Source organism: Pelodiscus sinensis, chromosome 13, assembly GCF_052426305.1.
Source record: "Pelodiscus sinensis isolate ZL-2025 chromosome 13, ASM5242630v1, whole genome shotgun sequence".
Taxonomy (NCBI): Eukaryota; Metazoa; Chordata; order Testudines; family Trionychidae; genus Pelodiscus; species Pelodiscus sinensis.
Window position 1 is genome coordinate 47,218,768 of NC_143064.1, and position 23,261 is coordinate 47,242,028.

The window sequence follows — 23,261 nt, forward strand, 5'->3', positions numbered from 1 at the left end:
TACACTTTGTTCAATTAGCAAGCACAGCAGCTGCTCTCTGAGCAGCCAAGACTTGAATAGCAGAGTGGACAGGGGGTGTCTTGGCAGAGCTGGGTGGGAGACCTGGACTGGACCACCAAGGAGCAGGGGCTGTGGATCAGGGTGGAGAGGCAGTAGTAGAGTGGTGTGTGAAAAGCCAGGTCTGGAACAGCAGGGACTGAACTCAGGACGGAGGTCCTCTCTCTGAACTAGGTGGGGACTGTGATCATAGGGGCTGCTGCAGCGATTAAGCCCTTTGGCGGTGGCTTGCACAGAGCCTGCCGGCACAGTGAGGTTTGATCCAGAGGCGGTTTGCTGTCAATCAATGGGAGACTGGATGGCTCAGTGCATTGCTCTCCGGTGCGCTCTCACAACTGTTTACCAAGTGCAATATGCAGTTGCAGAGAGGGGGAGGCTCAAAGAGGAAGAGAAAGAGGCTGCAGCAGAACACAAAGGGAGACGGCCAGGCAGGACGGGAGTTCTACAACTGCAAAGATCTCCAATGTCTGCATTAAAAGGGGACAAAAATTGCCGCCCAAAAACCACACTCCCCTTTCCCCAATCAAATGCCTTTCGCTCGGCCAAACCCCTCGCGCTCAAAGCGAGAATCATTCCCGGCTCCATGGGCGTTCAGCCAAACAGGAGCGCTGGGGTTTCGGCCCTTCCCCTCAGCACACGGACCCAGAAGATGCAGGTCTGTTTTGTTCCTTTATTTCACGTCGCCCAGGCATGGTAAAGCACAGCCAGCCTCAGGCCCGCGCACAGAGAGGAGCACCACAGTTAGAAAGAGGCCTCGGCTGGGTTGCCAAGGACGTGGCAAAAATCCCACCCCCCCCCCTCGTCTTTAGCTAAGATCCCCGGTGTGAAGAGACCCGCTGGGCCTTTCCCCACTCCTCTCCCAACCCCGCTACGTACACAGGTGTGTGGGTCTTTCTCTTAGTCCACATCAAAGCACCAGGACAGGTCTCATTGAGAGCAGTGGCAATGTTTTGAATCCAGAGCTGCACACAGGCGTGGGACGTCTCTGTCGCTCTCACCTTTCCAAGCACTGGCGGTCTAAATGCTAAGCTGCTTACGTAGGCTATTGGCAATATCACGACAGTACCGGGCTCTCTTTCCCCTCTGCGCCCACCATCCTCCAGGACATGGAACCGAGACGCCCCGTGCACGAGACGCCCCGCAAACCGGGTCTCATGTCCCCGGCGCATTTCCCGGCTCAGCACATTGTGAGGCTGGAAATCGGTTCCAGTTACAACCCAGCTGGAGCTCAGCTCAGCGTTTCTTCGCTCTTTGAACTCCGGTGAGCTTGTCCCGCAGCAAACCCCCCCGCGCTGTTCACCCCCGACACAGCCGTATCTGTACCCCTCCCCTCCCGCACGAGATCAGCCGAGTCCAGGATCCGGGGAGGGCTGGGAACTCATCTTGGAAGCTGGAGAGGAGGGTGTTATTCTATAACCAGTACAAGAGGGAGCCCGAGAGGGTTCGACTTGGAAAAACAAATGGAAGGGAGGGAGGAAAAAATACCAGGGTTCAAGGGTCTGATGTCTACATTCTAAAGAAAACAGCCAGCACAGCAGGTGGGGAGGGAGAGTTGGCATTTGGTGTTTGGCTTTTGGGAAGCGTCACTCACGGTAGAAAACATATTCGGTGTAAGAGGTCCAGATCTTGTCATCGGTCTGGTCGTGGGCAAAGGCGCAGGTGCCTGTGGAGTTGCACGCCACCATGTGGAAGCCGGCGTCGGCCAGTTTGTCAAAGGCTTGCTCCAGGAAGGTGAATTTGAGGTAATACCTGGAGGTGTAGCGCTCCGGGGGCCGGTCCGGGTCCCTGCTCTCGTTCAAGGTGTCCCCAAAGACTTCCTTGGCCAGCGAGGTCTTGCCGCACACCATGATCCGCGCCACCCGGCGGAACTTGGCATCCGTCTGGCTGTCCCTGCCCAGGGTGTAGGAGCCCCGGTAGCCGATGGTGATGAAGCCTGACCTGCGGCTGTCCGGGACAGCGCTGCCCCCGCTGGGGCCCCCAGGGGCATTCGCCAGGGTGCTGCCGGCAGAGGCGAGGCTGCGGGCCGTGTCGACATTCGGGGACAGCTCCTCTGGGTCGCTCTGGCATGGGTCATCCCCAATGGAGTTCTGCTGGCTCAGCTTGGGAGCTAGCATCTTGACCAGCTCCGGGAGCTTGAAGTACTCGGCTTCCCGCTGCAGGCGGTTCCTCTCCGGGAAGTGGTCCGGCAGCACCAGCTGCTGGTCCCTCATGTAATCCAGGACGTAGCGGAAGAGGAAACCGTCCCGGTCCACGAAGAAGCGGCCCTTGCTGTCCCGTGCCAAGGAGCGGATGCTCTTCTGGGTGAACATCTCCCAGAGCAGCGAGCCAGGCACGCTGACCAAGGTGGGGTGGCGCGTGATGTACACTTGCCCACCCACGTTGAGCTCAATGATCTCGGGGAAAGGGAAGTCCTCGCCGGGTTTGGCGCAGCTCGCATTGTCCGCCAAGGCCATGGTGAGCCACCGTCACCAGCCCAACTGCAAAACAAGCAACAGGCCACAGGGACGTTAAACTCATCGGGCAACACAACACAGCTCTCGCGACAACAGCCCTGCAGCCCTCCTGAGCTGCTTCAGTGGGGGCAGGATCAGGGCCATACTTAAGGTCCTGGCTGCCTGGGAGCCATATGAAACGAGATTAAAAAGACTGAGGCTTTTCAGCTCAGAAAAGAGGAGGCTGGGAGGGCGGGGGATAGGATAGAGGTCTATAAAATCATGACAAGTATGGAGAAAGTGAATAAGGAAAAGTTATTTACTTGTTCCCATAACATAAGAACTTGGAGTCACCCAATGAAATGAATAGGTAGCAGGTTTAACACAAACAAAAGGAAGTTTTTCTTCACACAGCGCACAGTCAACCTGTGGAACTCCTTGCCAGAGGAGGTTGTGAAGTCCAGAACTTTTACAAGATTCAAAAAGAGCTAGATAGATTTATGGAGGACAGGTCCATCAATACTTATTAGCCAGGATGGGCAGGGAGGGTGTCCCTAGCCTGTTTGTCAGGGGCTGGAAATGGGCGACAGCGGGAGGGATCACATGAGGATTCCCTGTTCTGCTCACTCCCTCTGGGGCACCTGGCATTGGCCTCTGTCGGAAGACAGGACACTGGGCTGGATGGACCTCCTGGCCGTTCTTATGTTCTCTCTTCCCTTCGCCTCTGGGACCCTGAGCTCAGCTGGCAATTTGCTACAGTCCCTGGATCCCAGTGTCTGAGGTGTGATGAGCGGAAACCATTACTGGAGGGGTCCTGTTCTCTAGGCTTGGCTTCCCTTCCAGGCTGCCCTTCAGGACAGACTAAGTCCATCTCCTTCTGGCAGCTGTTACCCAGTGGGTTACTGCAGTTTACTGCGGGGCAGGGAGCTAGTCCATTCAATTCTGCATTGTTTAAATCACCAAAGCTATAGGAGTTGCCACACGCGGCATCTGACCCAGCGCCCACCCTTGGACAATGCCCGCTGCTTCGGAGCAAGCTGTAAAACACCCATACGGGGTGATTATGCAAGAACCTACCATGGGGTGGGGTTCCCCCAAGCCCAGGCAGGGAGGAATGGGCTTGTGCCCTGACGCAGGAGGGCTGGAGGGGTTCCTTACAGACGTTTGGGTCACTGCTGCTGATGTGCCTCTTGCAGCAAGAGCCAGTCCTTTTGGACTCCTCATTCTGTCTCTAGGCTCAAAGAGTGTGAGACGGAGACATGACGACCAGGTTCAGTGGGGTGGAAGATGACACCTCTCCCCTGAAACTCCTGGAGCGCCGACTCCCCCCAGCTCTGAATTTAGCAATAGGACTCTAAATGCACTCTACCGCCCAGAACTTGCTCAGGTTCTACCCTGGTTTCCCATCTCAAACTGTGAGACTTTTTTCCCCCAAAGGTCCTGGCACCAAAACCCACCATCTAAATACCCCAGATGGCTGGGGATGTTTGAAATTGAAATCTAGACTGAAAAGTACCAACAGGCCTCAGAGATCAGATCTGGCCTTTGGCTCTGCCCAGGCTCTGGTAAATTAAGAAGTTTTTCTTCACTCAGAGCACAGTTAACCTGTGGAACTCCTTGCCAGAGGATGCGGTGAAGGCTAGAACTTTAACAGGGTTCAAAAAAGAGCTAGATAGATTCATGGAGGTTCGGTCCATCAATGGCTATTAGCCAGGATGGGTGGGAATGGTGTCCCTGGCCCCTGCTTCTATGGAGGTGGGTGACAGGGGAGGGATCACATGAGGATTCCCTGTTGTGATCCCTCCCTCTGGGGCACCTGACATTGGCCACTGCTAGCGGACAGGACACTGCGCCGAATGGACCCAGTCTGGCCGCTCGGATGTTCTTACGTTTTAAGAGCAGCCCCGGGGGTGTTCTAACTAATGGCCGACGGCTCAGGCAGTCATTGTGGCAGGCACAAACAGCCAGAGCTCAGCAGCATACTAGCACCATTGCCCTGACCCTTCCCTCTCCTCTCCCCCCGCACCGGGGGCTGCAAGGCTCCCATGGAATTACCTCCTGCTGGGCGTGCTCCCCGGGGTTATCCAGCTGCCTAAATGGCCCCAGGGAACAATGCAATGGGCAGCCGGATCCCCTCTCTCTGAACAGGCCAAATCACGTCCACCTCTGAGGCTGGCAGCGGGGTCCAGTCTCACCTTGATTTCTATCAAAACGGTGGCCCAAAATACAGCGTGGAGTCCCCCTGGCTCCGCCGTAGCCCAGAGCCACAGCCCTTCACCTGCTCTCTGCCGGGTAACGGCGCCGCACCGCCACGGCGAGAAAGGGGACTGTGTCAAAACGACGGGCCCCCCCCTTCCTCGCCAGATCCACTCCCTGCGTAACGCTGCACGCTGACTTTACTGGCACCCACCCGGCGACTCCTCCGGGCCCCGCACAGCCGCTGGCGCCCACCTCGAGTTTCATTCAGCTCAAAAAATCTGCCAGCCACAAGCCAATTACAGACTCTTGATTACAGGCGATGGTGGTGGCGGCAGAAGGGGCCCAGCTGGCGTCCTGCAGCGCCGCCGGAGCTTCCAGCAGTGGTGTGCCCAAATAATACGCCTTTGATTTGTCAACGGAGCCAATTGGCTGGGGAAGTTACAGAGACTCTAAGAGCCAAATCCTGCTCTCAGCTGTGAACCGGGGGCGACAGTGCCGCTTCGCACTAACCCAGCTGGGACGGAAAGCCGCCGTTGACCCTTTTTACGGCCACTTTGCTGATTGCAGCCAGGCAGGAACAATTTGATCCAAAGCTCCCTAAAGTCAGGGGAGCAGCGCTGATTTACACCGGCCGAGGGTTTGACCCCCACGGACTTAACAGCAAGACTTACGGGAGGGTGCTTTTCAATTAGGAACCTGCAGCAAAGTACAAACCCCAGAACATCCCAACTGCACTCCAGCATGGGAGAACAGGGGAAGGGGTAAAAATTGCTCCTTTATCCACCGGTGAGAATTACCTTTGCCGGCTGCTTTCCAACTTAATCAGAAATGGGACCTGCTGGCTTCTAGCCCTGTCCAGGTCTCTCTCTTAACAGGGAAGGGAATGAGAGCATTTGTTAATGCCTTACCAGTGTGTGCAATGCATACATCTCTGGATAGGAGCACATGCACCGCTGGACTCTAGGGACACTTCGCCCCCTCCCCCCGAACCTCCAAAACACCCTGCCCCGGGCCCAGTCCTGCACCCACTGAACTCAGCTGAGCAGGACCAGACCCGCTGCCCTGTTACAGGCCAGCAGCAATAAAGAAAGAGCCCTCACCCGCATCCAGGGCTGGCTGGCAGAGCAAGACAGGCTGCGACTCCAGCCCTGCCCGGGCGCCCCCAGAGAAGCAGAGACAGCGCCGCTTCTGACAAGCAGGCTCTGTTCGGTGGCGGAACGGTCCCCTTGACACTGATGCAAAGTAACTTGGGTGCCGCGGAGCGTGAAAGACCCTGATGAGGGCGGACGTGCGGTCCCAGCTCGGGGTCTTTTTAGAAAGCAGCTGCTGCCAGCGCTGTCAATTATTGAGGAGGTGTTTTAAGGAGATCAGGTGGCTTAGAAATGGCCAGCGGGGCTAACTGGGGCTCCGTGGGGTTCACAGCAGCACCCTCCCTCTGTCCGGGCGGACAGACAGACACACTCGGTTGGGCGAGTCTTGCCCCAGCACCTCCGGGCTTGGCCGCTCAGAGCCGGGCACCTCCGGGCTTGGCCGCTCAGAGCCGGGCACCTCCGGGCTTGGCCGCTCAGAGCCGGGCACCTCCGGGCTTGGCCGCTCAGAGCCGGGCACCTCTGGGCTTGCCACGTCAGCCGCGAAAGTCCAACACTTGCTGAGCCCGGCTCCCTGTCCCCGTCCAGCCAAGCCCGGCCCGGGCGGCAAAGGGCAGCGGGCAGCAGCGGGAAGGTCTCCCCCCGTCCCCGGGGCAGCGCGTCCCTCCGGCGAGCCTGCCACTGCAGCTCCGGGCTGCCCGCCAACACGCGACCCTCCGTGCCCGGGCGGGAGGCGAGCGCAAAGCCACCCAAGCGCGGCGAGCCCCGCGCAGCCCGCCGGCCCCGGGGGTCGTGCCCAGGCACCGTCCGCCCTCGCCGCGAGCCCCTGCCTGGCGGGTGCAGCGGCGGGAGGGAGCGGAGCGCGGTACCTTTTGCTCGCAGCCGGGGCAGGGCCCCTCCGAGCCCCTCCGGCTCCCGACGCGCTCCTGGCTCCGGCTCTCTGCTCCCCTCTTACGACGCACGCTCCGCTCCCCGCCAGCCGAGTGCGAGCGCTGCAGCCTGCGCCGCTGGAGCAGGCGGGAGGGGGCCGCGAGGGGCGGGCTCTTCCCTCCCCCCCCCCCGGAGCTGGGCAGGGCAGACCCGCGGCGCTCGGAGCACGCAGGGCCCCGGGCTTCCAGCAGGCCCGCGCGGGGGCGGGACGGCCCCTCTCGTGCGACCCCCCAGGGACCTCCGCCCCCTGCAGCCCCGCGCCCAGGGATCACGCGCCCGCCCGCCCGCGCCGCGCGATCCAGGCACTCCCCGCTCAGGGCACGGGCGGCTTTTCGGGCCCCGCCTCTGTGCGGGGGGGGGGGTCAGCAAGAGGAGGGGCAGGGTCGTTCTGGCGGGGACTCGCCCCGGGGCACAGTCCCTCGCCACGCGCGCCGCCTTGAACTATTTCGCACACATCTGGCGCGGCGGGACCGGGAACAGAAGGCCCTGGCCCAGTTTCGGAAGCCCGGCCAATCAGCTTCCCAGCCTGGCTGGACCCGCCCCATTCTAGTCTCTTGCACGGAGCCGCTGGCTGCATTTCAATCCCTCCAGGCTAAGCTCTGTGGGATGCTGGGCACCTACCTGAGGCCTAGCCTCTGAGGCCTGTGAAAGCCACACACCTGTGCTGGGTGTGGGTGAGCCTTGCCAGGGAGCGCACTTGGATCCCTTCCAGGGCCTGAGGACAGTTGCCTTGAGAGCCAGCGGGCTTTTGGCTCCAGCACTAAGCTCCAGCGGTTGCAGGTTCTGTTCCTGGTATTATTTCACTCCTTGCCCTGAAGAGAAAACTGAAGCCTAGGAAAAAGTGAGAGAAACCGAGCACCTTCAACTCAAGCTGTCTTGGGCAGTAGATTGTATCACTGTCCCATGGGTTTCTCTCTCAGGCTTTGTCTACACTGCTTCTTTTTGTGCAAAAAGAATCAGCAGAAAATATGCTAATGACATTGCAACTCATGCTAATGAGTCCCTCATTAGCATATTTTCTGCCACAAAAACTTGCAGTGTAGACAAAGCCTGAAAAAGAAACCCATACCCAGTGGTGAAATGATTTGCCCTGGAAGAGACAGAAGCAAAGTCTCTTCTCTCTCTCTATCCCTGTTTAAATCACCTCAGCCAGTGTCTATTAAATAAACACTCCACCTCAGCTGCTGACGTCTATTGTCTTTATTGAATTCCACAAGAGAACTTTTCCGGCTCTGCAGCCAGAGTCTGTTTCCCACAGGCGTCTCCTACAAATCCCAAGGGTGAAAGAATTAAGCCTGTCGTTATTATAGCGGTGTGTGTGTTAAAGCCGATAAAATAATGGGGGCGGGTGAGTGACTTGAAAGGAGTAAACCTACTTTTTAGCTGAATTTTCAAAGTTTTTCCTCAAACAGGAAAAAAATCACAAGACAGTCATTACAAATTTCCCCATTTAAAAAAATCTTTGAAAATTTGAAAACTGCCAAACCAGCTCTCACATTTGTGTTTCTCATTTTCCGTAAGCACCGATCCTACCCACGCAGCCACATCATACTAACTGGATACCGAGCAGAGAAGCTGGGGTAGGCGGGCTTTTGAATTGGCAAAGGGCTTGTCCAACCAGATTTTGAAACATCCGGGGACCCAGTTTCTACTTTCTCTAAAGCACCAAAGCCCTGATTCTAGCAGGTCGGTTCTAAGGTTCTGGCTTTGCCCATTTCCTGGCAGGAATTTGACTCAGATAAACAGAAAGTGTCTCCCAATGCCTCTGCTTTGGCACTGAACAGCAAACACAGACTGAGAACCCTCAGCAGGAGATAGTCTGGGCAGTAAAACTGGACTTTAGACCGGGACCGCATTGATCCCTTTGAGCATTGTTTGCTTCTTCACTTTCGATGCCTTTGGAGGACAATGGGGGTGTCAGTCAACATTGTTGCTTACAGCCCCAGATTAGTGGGAGCTGCCCGAATGAATACACTAAGATTCGGTAGATGCGGTGCTCAGGTAGAGTCATTTCTCAGCTGTCCTGAACACATCTGCATGGGGAGTCACATAGCACAACAGAAACTCCCAAAGAGGGCCTCGTGTCATGCCTGGGATGGATTCTTTGGACTGTAGCTCAACAGTTTTGAAAGCACCGTAGCCTCCAAAGTGTGTCAGTCACTTTTGAAAATAGGGTAGCTTGGTGCTAGTGTGACCCCTGCTGGAAGACTAGGGTCCAGTGCTGGTGCTCAACATTTGGACAGGGTGATGAGAAATTGGTTCAGAGAAGAGCCACAAGGATGATTAAAGGTTTAGAAAAATCTGCCAACCAGCAATCGATGCCCATAGCTCAAGAAAGGGATGGGGTGGGGTGACTGGCTCATAGTCTGTAAGGCTACGTCTACACTGCAATGCTATTCGGGATATCGGAGTATCCTGGAATAGCTATCCCGCATCTTCACAGAAGGCCCGTTATTTCAGGCTCACTAGTCCAACGTCCCTGTAAACCTCATTCTGCGAGGAGTAAGGGAGGTTTTGGAATAGTGCTTTATTTTGAAATTTGGCACTGGGTAGATCGTGCCAAATGACGAAATAGGCCATTTCAAAATAGCACCGAAATAAGCTATGCAACTTGCGTAGCTCAAATTGTGTAGCTTATTTCCAGTTACGGTGCAGTGTAGACACACCGTAAGTGTCTACTTGAGGACCAATATGTAATAACGGGCTGTTCCATCCAGCAGAGGTCAGTCTGACGTGACCCAGTGGCTGGAAGTGGAAACCAGGCATATTCAGACTGGAAATAAAGTCTAAATTGTTATGTGTGAGAGTCATAAACCATTGGAACAATGTACTGAGGTTCACAGGAGAGCCCCCGCAGCTGGCAATGTTTAAACCAGGCCTGGGTAGTTCTGCCAAAGCTCTGCTCTAGGAATTATGTGGGGAAGTTCTCTGGCCTGTGTTATACAGTCTAGAGAGGATCACGGTGGTCTCTTCTGGCTTCTATGAAAGACAAGGAAGCACTTTGGGCATTTTTACCCATGGTCCCTTTACTGTTCCAAAGAGCTGGTCTCCCCAGCATCTCCTGCTTCATATTCATGTCCATTCGCATACCTAGATACTTGTTCACACAACTGTACATTGAAAGCCAGCCAGGCCTGGAATGGTCCCAAAGCACCCAACTCTATGATCTTCCTCCTATCACTGCAGCCACATGCTACCCCTGGCAGATGGCACAGGCCCCTACGACATCGACTGCCTCCATCAGGACCAGCCTGCCTCTCATCTAGACCAGGACGGTCCTGCCGGGAGCATGGTGAGTCCTAGCACGTTGAAGACAAAAGCGCGGAGGCATTGCTGCACTGCCAAGAAACAGAATTCTCTCTTTTCACAGATCCTCGTGTCAAATGATCAGTGCAAGCCGGTCACTAGAGTAAGGCCAAATCCTGTTTGTATAGGACACAGCCCTTGTGCACAGCTGCCTGGAAGACCAAAGAGGGGGCAGGGGGTTGAGAAGCCGCTAGTTTCTTCCAGACCATGAATCTAATAAGAACTACAATAAACTCATTTCACTGAACAGGAAGTGGAGGCACAGAAATGGGAACAGAAACTTGTCTGAGGTCACACAAAGAGAATGCTCCGGACTTCTGAATTCATAGACTGAGAGATTTTTTAAGGCCACGAGGAACCACTGGATGATCTAACATGACCTCCTGCCCAACACAAGCCTTGGAATGTCATCCCATTACTTCTGTATTAAGGCCAAAGCAGATTTCCAGAGAGACAACTGGCCTTGACTTGAAGATGGCCAGAGAGAGAGAATCAACCCCTGGTTCTGGTTCTGCCTCTCTTGGCTAAAGAGCTCTCTACCCCTTGGTATTTCCTCCCCAGGGAGGTACTGACACACGCTGTGAGCTGCTGACTGAGAAACTAAACAAATCAAAGGAGGCAAATCTCTCCCTGTGAGGCACTGTCTCCAGTTCTTCAATATTTTCCGTGGCTTTTCTTTACATCCTCTTCAATTTTGTTGGATCCAGCACGAGCCAATAAGCCAAGCATTCCCTTTATAAGCTCGATTTTGAAAGACCTGGTCAAAAAATGAGAAATGATTCTTTCTGGTGAAGTTTTCCGAGAAGGAGGCCCCTGTTGTTTTCCACAAATTATTCATTTATTTAAAAAAAAATCAAAGCTCGTATCAAAAAATGTTGATGAAAATGGCCATTGGCGTGTATTTTTCAAACTATATCTTTAAAAAAGCATTTTTCACACACGTCTTTGACAATGTCGACAATTTGTTGGCAAACCAATTCATTCTTTAAAAAAGCCACGTTGCTGTCAAAGAGCTTTTCATCCAAAACTTTCAGCCAGCTGGACTGCATGCCTGGCACAGGCGTAAAGGGTATACAAGCCCGTTCCACCCCCTCCAGTCTCCCATTAACCCCTGAAGGAGCTACCAAGACTTTGGGGCTGGCAGCAGGTTCATGACCCCAACTCTCCCTCCGAAGAGCTGGGCGAGGGGGAGCAAAGAGAAGGGAGAGCTTTGGCCGGCATCTCAGTACAATCCCCTTGCCCAGGAAAGACGGCGCAGATGTGCCTTGTCACTGGAGTACAATCTCTCCTAGCGTTGCTCCTGGGGTGACGCTGCTGATGCATTGTTCATAGTGGTGACACCAGCCACACTCCAGACCCAGACGGAAGTTAGGAGGCTAAGCATCAGGGCCTAAGCTAGCAGAAACTCTGCCCTTCCCATTGCTTTCCTTGCTAATTCACGTCTCCTCTGGCCTCCCTCACACAGCAGCAGTGCACGGCTCATTCGCACATACGGGGAATCCCTAACGAAGGCCACGGAGCTGTCAGTTCAAATCCCTCCGTGTCTCGTGGGCTGCCTGAAGTCTCCCACTGCCCCCACCTCAGCAGCCACAGAATGGGGGGCGGGGAGAGATTGTACAAGGAGCTGGTTTGGAATGGGGCTCTGTGTGGTGTGAGGAGGCTTAGGGGGAGCCAGATAATGCGGGTACGATGAACGTACGCTTCTGCATGAATGTCCCCGTGATTTAAAAAACCCAGCACCGCTCCGGCAGGCTCCCTAGGTCTAAAAATAAAGTTTACGCCCATACGCAAAATGAATGTCATGAAAGAGGCCTGTTTCCTGTCATGGCCAGCTGGCAGGGAGTGCTCTTGGCTATCCGCCACTACTGGTTGGTCTGAGGGGAAGGATAGGCAAGTCTGTGGAGTGGGCTAGTTTGAGGCCTTGCAGATTTAGTGTCTACAAAGCCACAGGTCTCCACTAGAAGGGTGTGGACCAGAGGAACCTGGGGGCTACGCACAGGACAGAAACTCAGGGCTTGCCCCTGCGCCCCTCAGAGCCGGCAGGGCCCCTTTGAGGCACGCGTGAATGGAGAGCGGCCGCTGGTGAGAGTTCGGTGAGAGACGCCAGCTCTCGCCAAGGCTCGCGGCCTCAAGGGAGCACAGACAAATTCATTGCTGGGAAGCAGTCTGTGTGTGAGCGTGGCCACGGCACGTCTCGGGCCTGCGATGTGTTTGGACTCCATGAATTGTTTGTGAGATGCTGCCTGCGTTAATCTCCCTACTCGGAGAGGGTGGGTCAGACCGGAAGATCTCGATGGTCCCTTCTGGTCTTAAAAGTCCGGGAGGTGCCTGAGCAGAGCTGCGTGGGAGGCTCCAGCCGGGAACAACAACAGGCGCTGCCCATCAGACCTGCAGAGGTTTGTGGGGAGCCCCGCGCCGGAAGAGCCAGGGGGCTGTGGGTCAGGATTGAGGTGCATGGTGGGGGACCAAGACTGGAAGGGCAGGGGGTGCTGTCGGACAGGACTGAGGTGCCCAGGCAGAGCTGGATAGGGGTTGAGGACTGGAACAGCAGGGCAGGGGAGGGGGAGGCACTGGGAAGCCCTGTAGATCAGGCCTGAGATGCAGCAGCTGAGCTGCGGGGAAGATTCACTCTGTCCCAGCTGGCTCCAGGACTGTGGCTCAAGCCAGTGTTGTTCCCAAATGGACCCTCACGTCACGATCAGCCTCCATTTCGAGGCCGCTCCTGCATCTCTGTCAACAGCTCATGACAGAGAAACGCAGCCCCCACCTCCCTGGACCAGGGCTGAAGATGAAGCACAGAAAGCACGTTCATCTCCCAGCGGCTGTCAGCCGAATGAGCTTCATTCTGTCCCCAAGAGCCTGTCTGCCTTAATCTTACTGCAAATCCTGCCCTTTAAAATGCTTGGGCCACATTCTGCGCCCGACTGCTGCATGAAGGCGGAGAAACTCCATGAGTGTTGGGGGAATTACCCTGGGTGTACATGAGAGCACAATGTGCCGCTCTGACCCCACTCCTAATTGTTCTCATCATCGTTACTAAGTCTTGAACAGGGGAAAACAGGGCAATGAGGCGCAGTGAAAACCTCCGTCCCAGCAGTGGCCCGAACCCACGCCACAAAAACCCCAGTCCCCTGGGAGGGGAAAGGGACGGTGGTCTGTGAGAAAGAAAAAGCAGTCGGAAGAGCCTCGGAAATGACAACCCAGGAGATTTTATGCAGCAACCGTCGAGTAGCCCAAATAAGCCTCTTGCAGCATTTACGTACCAAGGACACAATTCTGCCCAAGTTCAGTGACAGAGGCAGTGTCGCCACAGCCTCACAAAGACCTAATCTGAGGGTGTTTGGGGGGGGTGTTAAAATTAAATCCACTCTCATCACCAAGGCTACGTCTACACTAGGAAACTATTTTGAAATTAGTAAATTCAACTTCATAACTCCCAATTTGTTCAAAATAGCACGTCCTCACTACGGGGAAACCTCAAAATGAGTCCGAGGCAGGCTCCGTGAATGTGGATGCGCTATCTCAGATTTAGCACCCCCGGAAGTACTGGGGAGTAATTAGTCCGAAGTAGCGGCACCGGAGTGGCCACACTACCTTTATTTCGAAATTACTATTTCGGAATTAGCGTTCCTCCTGAGGAAAAGCAGGAGTACAGATTTCAAATTCCGCAGCCCATTATTTCAAAATTATAGACTTGGTAGTGTGAACACTCTGCTTATAAATTCAAACTTGGGGGGGGGGGGTCCTTTCAAAATGAAGTTCTAGTGTAGACCAGGGCTAAGAGTGTGGTCTAGTGGTTGGCTACAAAGGGTCAAAACAGCACCGAGCACTGCGGAGACAAAGCTCTGAAGGGCAAAATAGTTCCACTCCCGTTTTAAAAAATGGGGCTTTGAGGAAGTGCAAAGTTTTCCACAGAAAGGGTCTATTCTCCTCACATTTTCCTTCATTTCTCATTTGAAAACCTCAAACCAGTTTTTCAGCCGATTGGTTTTGGTTACTAAAAATGCGTCGTGGCCAAGTTTAAATGTTCAGGGGACAGTTCTATTAACTGAGCGATTCTAATTTATATTCTGGTGACTTATCCTCACTTGCCCTGTGAATGTGCCACATCCCCTAGCTCCCAACCAACACCACAGTCCAGTTAGCTTGTCCAGGAACCTGATGCAAAGCCCCATTACGCCCTCCTTCATCCGTGGGTGATCGGTACGACATAATATGTTGCAGTAACAGTCAAAGAGCTAGAAAAATGTTGTCACCTCTGTCTGTAAAGCCCTCACCACTAGGCGTGATGCTCTGCCTGCCTCTAGTGGTTGCTTGGCCACAGAGGGTGACGTGCCTGCCACAGGTGTGGCCAAGAGACAGAGTTATGTTAGCTCAGGCAATAAAGCTGCATGCACTAAAATCCAGACACTGAACGCTCAAGCCCTGCTGCTGACAACTGCCCGGAGCACTATTGTTACAGACCCAGCTATCAGACAGACACCAGCCAAAATGTGTCAAGTGGAATATGTATATAAGGAAGTAACTGATGGACCAGCCACGGATGAGACCAGAGTGTCCCACGCATTTCATGGAGAGATTAAAATCCCATTTTTAATTATAATCCATGGGCTGGGTGTCCAGATAAGACTCTTCTCCCCCTTAATCTGCAGTACAGTTGCTCCCTGATGGCTTTGCAGAAAGATCACAGACAGAATTTGGCATTTATGTTGTAACCAAACATTTAGCCATTGGCGTTATTTGTTAAGCACCTTATTGGATCCAGCATCACTCAATGGGGAAATCTGCTGCCCCTCAGGGTCTCTGTTTCTCTTCCTTCTTTTCCTCCTTTATCCGTTTCTTTCCCTCTTTTGTGCCTGCTTCTGTCCTCCTTTCTTGCCTTTGCATGTCATCTCTTCCAAAACCTCCCAGTTATTCCATCCCATAAGCTTTTTTCCCACCATTCTCATTACAATTAACAATCAAAGAGTTAACACTGACATTTAAAGTCCCATCATTAGGTTTCAGAGTTAACACTGTGTTGCGATTACTTTGGGACAGGAGGAATTCTCACCACTCAAAATGATTGTTAGCCTGCAGGCTCTGGATGACTCCACGTACTGAATTTATTGCTTGATTATAGGTATTTGGGGGGGGGGTAAATCCCATGATGTCAATGATAACAGTCCCCCCCAGCTTTTGGTCTCATGCTTTTGACCTTACACCTCCCAACGCACCGAGATACTTAGCGTTTGGCAGCCCCACTTGTTGCTGGGCAATGTCACAGATGCATACAGACCATGCACGTGTGGAGATCAATGGATAGCTACACTCTGCCTTTTGACCGGTCACACCTGCCTGTTCGTCTTCCATCCGCTTAAGGCCATGCTGTGCTTGAATGAGCAGCCTGGAACATTCAGCTTTTGTAATACGTAATTAACCCCCAGCAGCTTGGCGAGGAAGTCAGCTTTCCAGCCTACGGGAGCAGACGGCTGTTTCCAGCCATGTGCATCGGATCCAAGCTCGTGAGAGCCCTTGCTCCATCTCGCAGGCCAGGCACTCGCTGTATAAAGCTACAGGCTACCCAATGATGTGACGCAATGGGTGGGAGATTCAATTATTGACGTCTAGATTTACTTTTCCCATTCATAACACACCTGCCAGTTAGTCTGCCGGGGCTAAAACAGTTTAGAGCTGTACAATCCATACTGCTCTTCAAATACCCACTCTAGGGCTGGGAATTTGGGGTATAGAATCAGAGAAGGCTGCACCTCTTGACTATTTTCCCAGCTTGGAAGCTTGACTCACTCCAGCAAACGGTCAGGAAAACAGAAACAGGCCCTGACCACAAACTGGGGCCCAGATTTCCAATTGCTCCCTTTTGCATGCCCCAAGTTAGGGAGTTGTCAAGGGCTATGGATTTTGGTTCAGTGTCTTGATTAATCCAGAGAATGTTGCTCATGCAACGCCCGTTTGAGCTTCTGGAAACTGACATCATTAGTGAAACCAGTGAGTCTGGAGACCTTGCGTCAGAGGCTGACCGGATGTTGTTCTTCCTCTTGCTTCAACACTAGTTCACAGTCACTAGAACCGTAGCCTCAGACGGTATCAGGAACGGGATTGCCTCTTTGTAAGTATTCTTCCCCTCTGGCGACCGGATCGCATGGCTTGTGTCTGACGTTCTCTTGACGCCATGTCATCCCACTAAAATCTCATGATGTGGGGACACACTGTGGTACCAGAGCTGTCACCACACACCTGAGTGTGCCACTGCGTGGCATCACTCTTGGAGATATTTCAGGGCGTGTTTAGTGTTCTCAGGCTGGTTGCGTGGGCAAGGGACAGCCGCAGTCCGGTCACAATGGAAACCGCTTGTGACAATACCACGGTGGCAAGGCATCCCTGGCTTAAGCAGCACAACGATCCCTCTTCTTCCCTATAGCACTTACGAGCACTTTCAGCCAACGGCTGCACCTTACTGAAAACTCAAGGCCAGATTTGGCCCTCGGTAGTGCCTGTGCAAAGCCCCAGACTTCAGAGCAGGTTGCAAGGGTGCAACCGTGGGCAGATTTTAGTCCTCGGGCTGCAGCCATTGTCAACTGCCTCACTGCAATGTGCATCTAGTGTTGGGAATTGGCCGGCTCTGTAAAAACAAACACTGCCCAGGACACATTCCACAGTGAGCTGGAAACAGACTGGGCCATCAAGTTACCTCTGTTGCTTAGCTTTCCATACAGAGAGGCTGTACGTAGAAGACGATGCCTGGCCCATAGTTACAGCATGGAAGAGGAAGACAATATAAAAATAAAAGGCACTAAAGTAAACCCATCCCGAGAATAGCCCTGGTTTTAGTGAGAACCTCAGTGAGCTGAAATCCAGTTATACACTGTCCGTTGGCTCTGGGCCGATATTACGCCTGTGAAAGGCCATCTGGGTTGGCAAAATAGTCGGCTTGCAGGAGTCGCTGTTTCCCTGCAAAGCAGGTTAGAATTGACCCGTTTAAAGCTGATTGTTCCTCAAAGCCAAATGGCACGTTTCCCTCTGTGGTCCCGTCTTGGGCACTAAGCGTGGGGCATCTACACACTCAGCCCCTCCATCGTAGGAGACCAGGAAAGGTTTGTGTTGCCCCACAAGGACCCTACAGCTCTTCATCTCCCTGATTCAAGCCCTTGTAGGGACTCTCATGAGACGAGAAACGCTGAGTGAGCCACCGTGATCATGGAAAAGTCAATTTTCAAATCTGCTTTCTCGGGCGGGTTCCCTCTTTCCCTGCAAACTAGCTGGGGTTTGTTGAAATCTTTAGCAAACAAAGGGAGTCCCTTTGAGATGTGGCAGCATCCAACAGGCAGTGGGCGATAAAACAGCGACACGGTGACAAAGGGAGCGTTTTCACTCACTCATTTAGCCCTCAAAATTGAATAAACTCAGTTGCAGGCGCTGGGCAACACAGCACCACAGGGGCTGTTCAGAAATCAGTGCCAAGAGGCCGTATAGGTTTGAAAGCCTGGCCTGAGCTGTGAAATGTATTATACACTGGTCACGTTTAGCACTCACCGCCGCGGCGCCTCCTGCTGGTCACTTGAGGGATCTGCTTTCCCACCTCAGAGCGCCCTCTGCTGGTCGGTATCTCAGCCTCTGGCGCAGGCCATCTGCTGGTTCAACCTCATGTCCCTGCCTGTCCACAGTGCCCTTTCCTTCTTAGTCCTGCCCTATGTCAGTGCCCCTGCACTCTGGGGTTCTAGGAACCCCAATTCCCCTAGACCCACCTTGTCTCAGTAACCCACGGCCAGCTGTCATCTAGCCCCTTACCCTGGGGCACACTGCCGTGTGACATGGCTGCTCATCACTGGCAAGGGAGTGCGGGCCTGCTGCCTTTGCCGCCTCCCTAGTCCCCTCAGGCCTTACCTCAGCCCCTGCAGCCCAAGAGTAGGGCCAGGCCGGGCTCCCCAGCTCTGCCTGCCTTTCCCCAGCCCTGCTCTGTCCCAGGAAGCCTCCAGCTTCCCTGGCAGCCAGGTCCCTCCTGCAGCTGGAGCAAGAGAGTGTGTTCTCCTCCACGCCAGAAGCCATATTATCCATACAGCCCCAGCTGGGCCCTAACTGGCTGCCTCTGCCTCAGCCGCTGTCTCCACAGCCCCAGCCCTCCCCCAGGGCTGGATTTAACCCTTCTTGGGCCAGCACAGGGCAGACGCCCCCTCACAACACTTCGTATTCCAAAGAGTGTTTATTTCATGCAGACTGACAGCGAGGGAAGGGAATGGATTAGAATCTCTCAAAACGATGCCTTTAACATTCAGAAAGGTCTAGGGGACATTCCCCTTCCCTTCAAGGTCCAGGCTCTCCCTCAGATGTCTGGCTGACTGCTTACCTCACCTCATCTGCCCGCACTTCAGAACGAAGGGAAAATTTGCCTTGGATGCCTCGACTGGCTGAAGACATCAGATTCCCTTGATCCCACTTTTCCTGGGCCCTGCCGGCACTGCCGGTGTCACTGCCCTTGCCAGTGTAACACCGGCTACGCAGCTACAACTGGGAGGCAGGGCAAGTCCTCTCAGTTGCTGCAATTAAAAAACCACAGGAGGCGGAGACCTGTTCTAAATCCTAGAACAGAAGAACTGGAAGGGACCTCGAGAGTCATCGAGTCCAGTCCCCTGCCCCCTTGGCAGGACCAAATACTGTCTAGACCATCCATGGTAGAGCAGGCGCTAGCTTGGGTCTTCTCCAGACATTTCTGCCCCCGTGGGGCGTCATAATCCCCTCGCTGCCACCAGAACGCCCCTCTGTGCGGCTCCCCCAGGCGGAGCTCTTCACTCTTGCACAGCGTCTGGTGTTAGCCATTCGGACTACGGCGCTCACCACACCTAGCAGAATCGAGACCACAGAGGGTGAGGGCTGGAAGAGACCTCAGGAGGCCCTGCTCAAGCAAGACCCACCCCAACAAAATCGTCCCAGCCAGGGCTTTGTCACGCCTGACCTTAAAAACCTCATAGGGTGGAGATTCCACCCGCCCCAGCTAACCCGTTCCAGTGCTTCCCCACCCTCCCAGTGAGGTAGTTTTTCAGCCCACCTCCTGGCTTTCAGAAATCTCAGACAGCAGAGGCAGCCCGTGTCTATCACACTGGGGGGAGGGGAAAGGGGGTGAGCTGACCTACCCAATATTATGACCAAGTCCTTTCAGATTCTGCCAGCTGCACAGAGACACCCACCCCTCACTGGGGATGCGCGTTCAGGGATGTGGGTAAAGCCTTCTCCTCCTTCTGAGGAAGGATCTCTGCAGGGCGTGCGTTTCAGTCAGACATTTGCAGTCTCCACCCCCACACACATATTAATCTCACTTACGCCAAATGTCACAGGCCAGGAACCCTGTTGTGGTTACCACTGCTTTCCCAGGAGGGGGAACAGCCACAGTTCACAACAATTTATTCCAGTTTCCATCCTGCTGTTACAGCACCGCACGACAGAGGGGACTCTCCCACACAATTGTCAGGCGAGAACAGGACGGGATTTGCCCCATAACCCTAATCACTCTCAAATTAGTAAACTGCTCCCATTGTTTATCTGTCTGTCTAATCCAGGGGTGGGGAAACTAAGGCCCGGGGGCCAGATGTGGCCCCCAGCTTGCCTGGATCTGGCTCCCCAAGGCTCAGGGCTCCCCACTCCACTCTGAGCACTGGGAAGCCCGCGCTGGTGCTCCTGTCCTCTCGCCGACATTCCCCCTCTCCCCCCGCATGGCTGGAGCACACAAAATCTACTAGCCTGGGCCCCCCTAGACTCTGGTGTGTCAGGGGAATTTCGGGAGTGTCTTTCTCCTTCTCAGTCAGGGGCCATGTCAGCAAAGGGAGTTTTGTTTGTTTGTTTTTTACTCCTCACTTGTGTGTGGCCTCTGCCTAATTTTTCTGTGGGTCAGTGGCCCCCGACCCAAAAAAATGTCCCCGCCCCTAATCTAATCTAATCGGACAGACTAGCTAGCTGTATGTATTAGATCCAGAGATTATTCATGCATTAGTTAATTGAAAGAGTGCCAAGGCACTGTGCTATCACACAACAGGGAGAGTTCTCAGGTGAAATTAGGGCTAGCTAGCTGCCTTTCGCTCAGATAGGGCTCCAAGCACTGTACCACGGAGGGGTGAAACACGATGGCTGTGTCTACACTGGCACCTTTTTCCGGAAAAGCTTTTCCGGAAAAAGGACTTTTGCCCGAGCGGGAGCAGCGTAGCTTTTCCGGAAAAGCGGCTGATTTTGTACAGTACAGCGTCGTTGCTTTTCCGGAAATTCAAGCGGCCAGTGTAGACAGCTCGCAGCTTATTCCGGAAAAGCGGCTGCTTTTCCGGAATAAGAGGCCCAGTGTAGACACAGCCAAAATGAAACTAAACCGGCAATTATTTGAAATGCACTCTATTCTCCTTCTCCAATGTAGTGCAGAGGAACAGGGTAGAGTCCTTTTAAAAACATGGTGAGCTCTGGCCTGTGCCTGACACTTCAGTCAACCTGTGTTGCTCAGGGATCTGAACAATTCAACCCTCTGCGAGACATACGCAAGCCAACCTAAGCCCCTTGCCTCTGCGGGGAATAATCGGGGGGGCACAGCCACTGCCACCACATGGCCCAGCCTCCCCCGGTGATCCCCAAAGCCGCATACTCAAGCATGGGGTGCCATGGGGGGAGAAGGCGGGGCGATGGTAGGAAGGGGCGGGGCTTGAGGGCTGGAAATGGACAGGCCCCGCCCTCCCAGGCCAGATTGTAAGACTGGCCCGTGGGCTGGGAGTTTGAGGCCCCTGGTTTAGATTATTACCAGACACAGCGCCATGGCAACATGAAGCAACCAACACCGTAGCGCTGAGTGTTCTGAAAATCTACCACCGAGAATCGTGAGATTTGGAACTTCCCATCCCAAGGTATCAAAGCGCCTTTCCGGGATCTTTACTCTCCACTGACAGACACACGGGCATCGGCACAGAGGCAAAATCTCACTCACCAAGTCCACAGCCAAGCTGGGTAGAGAAGCCGGCATTCTGACTTCCAGTCCCATCCCCTACCCAGGGAAGCCAGTGGCTTCTGCTCCCGTGAGATAAGGAAAGGCAACTCACTTTATGAATAATTAATCCTTCTCTCCTTCCAGCCGAGGTTCTGACAGCGCTTTGCAAACTGGCATTAATTAAACCTCAGCAGAGGTGGTTGGGGAATTTTTCTGTGGAAAATAGTGATTCCTCAAAGCTGGAACTTTTAGGGAGAAACGCGTCTGTTTTGATGCAACTTTCCTCGGGAACCTTCTGTGGGTCCAGGTGGAATTTTGGGCCAGAGAGAGAAAGCTATTTCCCATAATAGCCAGTAGGCTGGTGGGAAGGGCACGCAAGAGTCTGGCTTTGCCATATTCTGGGCAAGGGCCTGGCTCACTTGGGGCTCTTCTGGGATGGGGCACGATCCCTCTTCCATTCTTCATGGGAAACGTTCAACGCATCTGTGTTCCAGCCCAATGGAAAAGGAAACTAGGGTATGTCTACACTACCACCCTAGTTCGAACTAGGGTGGTTAATGTAGGCAACCGGAGTTGCAAATGAAGCCCGGGATTTGAATTTCCCGGGCTTCAGTTGCATATTGCCGGGCGCCGCCATTTTTAAATGTCCACTAGTTCAGACTCCGTGCCCGCGGCTACACGCGGCACGAACTAGGTAGTTCGGATTAGGCTTCCTATTCCAAACTACCGGTACACCTCATTCCACGAGGAGTAACGGTAGTTCGGAATAGGAAGCCTAATCCGAACTACCTAGTTCGTGCCGCGTGTAGCCGCGGGCACGGAGTCCAAACTAGCGGACATTTAAAAATGGCGGCGCCCGGCAATATGCAAATGAAGCCCGGGAAATTCAAATCCCAGGCTTCATTTGCAACTCCGGTTGCCTACATTAACCACCCTAGTTCGAACTAGGGTGATAGTGTAGACATACCCCCAAATACTGAAACTGCTTTGTTTCCTAGTCAGCCTGATTCACCACACTGCAGGGAGTCTGGGAAGACACACAGAACCCCATCAGTGGCCACGGAAATGTAGCTGCTGCTGAGGTGGAAGACCGCAGAGGTTGAAGCCCACCACGCCCCAGTAATGCCAGAAAGTGGGGGAGAGTTCTGTGTGGGGCTAAAATCGCCAGGGAAACTCAAAGCCACAAAGGCACTCACCCTTCGACACATCTGAACGAGACATCTGGGTGTACACGCCTGTCCTTTCCTTATTCCTCTGCTATATCCTTGCTTTTCCTCACTGTTTATGTTCCAGCAGCAATCAGCTGTTCCAGATTACATCAGGGCAGCAGGGTCTGCACTCCCAGAATTAATCCTTACTCTGAAGAGTTACAAGCCAGAAAGAAAAGTCATAATTGTTATTCCTATTTCACAACCCGGAAAGCGAGGTGCAGGGAGACAAGGTCATGCTGCAAGTCTGTAACAAAGGCAGAAATTGAATCCAAAATGCCTGGCTTTTATTCTAGTACTTCATCCCCCACACTATCCTTCCCCCAAATGCCTGGCCCCTTTATTACCTCTTTTCTCATCCCTATTACCTTTCACTGCCAATCAAGATCTGGCACAGTGTGGTACCAACAGCAGAGCTTGTGACAGTCACTGGTTTGAAAAATCAAGGACAGAACAGCCATTTTGCTGCAAAATGACAATTTATTACACCCTGGCTGTATATGGACCTAATGTCAGCAATTGTGAACCTATTTCTGTCCAACTTTAATACCAGTTAAATGAGCAGAAGAAAAAGTTATGGCTGAAATATTAACTATTTCATGTAAATAGTGAGCGATAAAGCTCGTTTTTCTGTTGCACCAGTTTGAAGTCATTTTTTCCTCTTAATATTGCTGCCATGCTGTAGTGCAGCAAATGCTGCTTACATTGCAGGATCTCTGAAGCAGCTTTGTTTTGTGTTTGTACAGCACCTAGCGCAAAAGGGGACTGGTCCGTAACTCAGGCACCTGGGAGCTATCACATATAGTAAATAACACCATTTCTAAGAGGCAACGTGAACATGATGGAATCACTGTGAAAAGGAATCATCAGGAGAACTGTTCCATCGCAGCCCATGCATTGGAGTCAACCACTTGAACCCAGAGCCCCCAAGCCCAGGTAAGCACCTGGTTTCAAGAGTAGCCTGTCCAGGTTTTCCCAGGACCCTCCCTTTTGGGAGATAGCTGTCTTTGAAATCTGCCCAGTGTATACGGCTAGCTGTCCAGTTTTTTGGGCTCAGGATGGTTCCAGATGTCATGGGGGTTTTTGTACT

At 53.5% G+C, this 23,261-nt stretch overlaps 2 protein-coding genes across 5 annotated transcripts in view; one reads left to right on the forward strand and one right to left on the reverse strand.

Moving 5' to 3' along the window:
* Nucleotides 1-713: 713 nt before the first annotated feature.
* On the reverse strand, nt 714-22,183 carry LOC149523671 (BTB/POZ domain-containing protein KCTD12-like). 3 transcript variants are annotated; one of them, XM_075896660.2, is made up of 2 exons: nt 22,160-22,183; nt 714-2,534 (listed from the first exon to the last, which is right to left on the reverse strand). In XM_075896660.2, exon 2 carries the CDS (start codon nt 2,508-2,510, stop codon nt 1,641-1,643), a length of 870 nt encoding a protein of 289 aa, XP_075752775.2. In that variant the 5' UTR covers nt 2,511-2,534; nt 22,160-22,183; the 3' UTR covers nt 714-1,640. The 3 variants fall into 3 exon arrangements, with proteins under 3 accessions (XP_075752775.2, XP_075752777.1, XP_006118161.3); XM_075896662.2 differs by lacking the exon at nt 22,160-22,183 and adding an exon at nt 6,646-6,786; XM_006118099.5 differs by lacking the exon at nt 22,160-22,183 and adding an exon at nt 5,789-6,094.
* A 725-nt stretch (nt 22,184-22,908) lies between these two features.
* Nucleotides 22,909-23,261, forward strand: part of LOC106731628 (exocyst complex component 1-like) — a 60,066-nt gene continuing 59,713 nt past the window's right edge. For both annotated transcript variants that reach the window (XM_089781672.1, XM_089781674.1), the window contains exon 1: nt 22,909-23,107. The gene's annotated coding sequence lies outside the window, so the exon portion shown is untranslated. The remainder of the gene's footprint in view (nt 23,108-23,261) is intronic.

Excerpts from the sequence above, each read along its gene's own strand:
- LOC149523671 (XM_075896660.2), bottom strand. The coding sequence starts at position 2,510 with ATGGCCTTGGCGGACAATGCGAGCTGCGCCAAACCCGGCGAGGACTTC.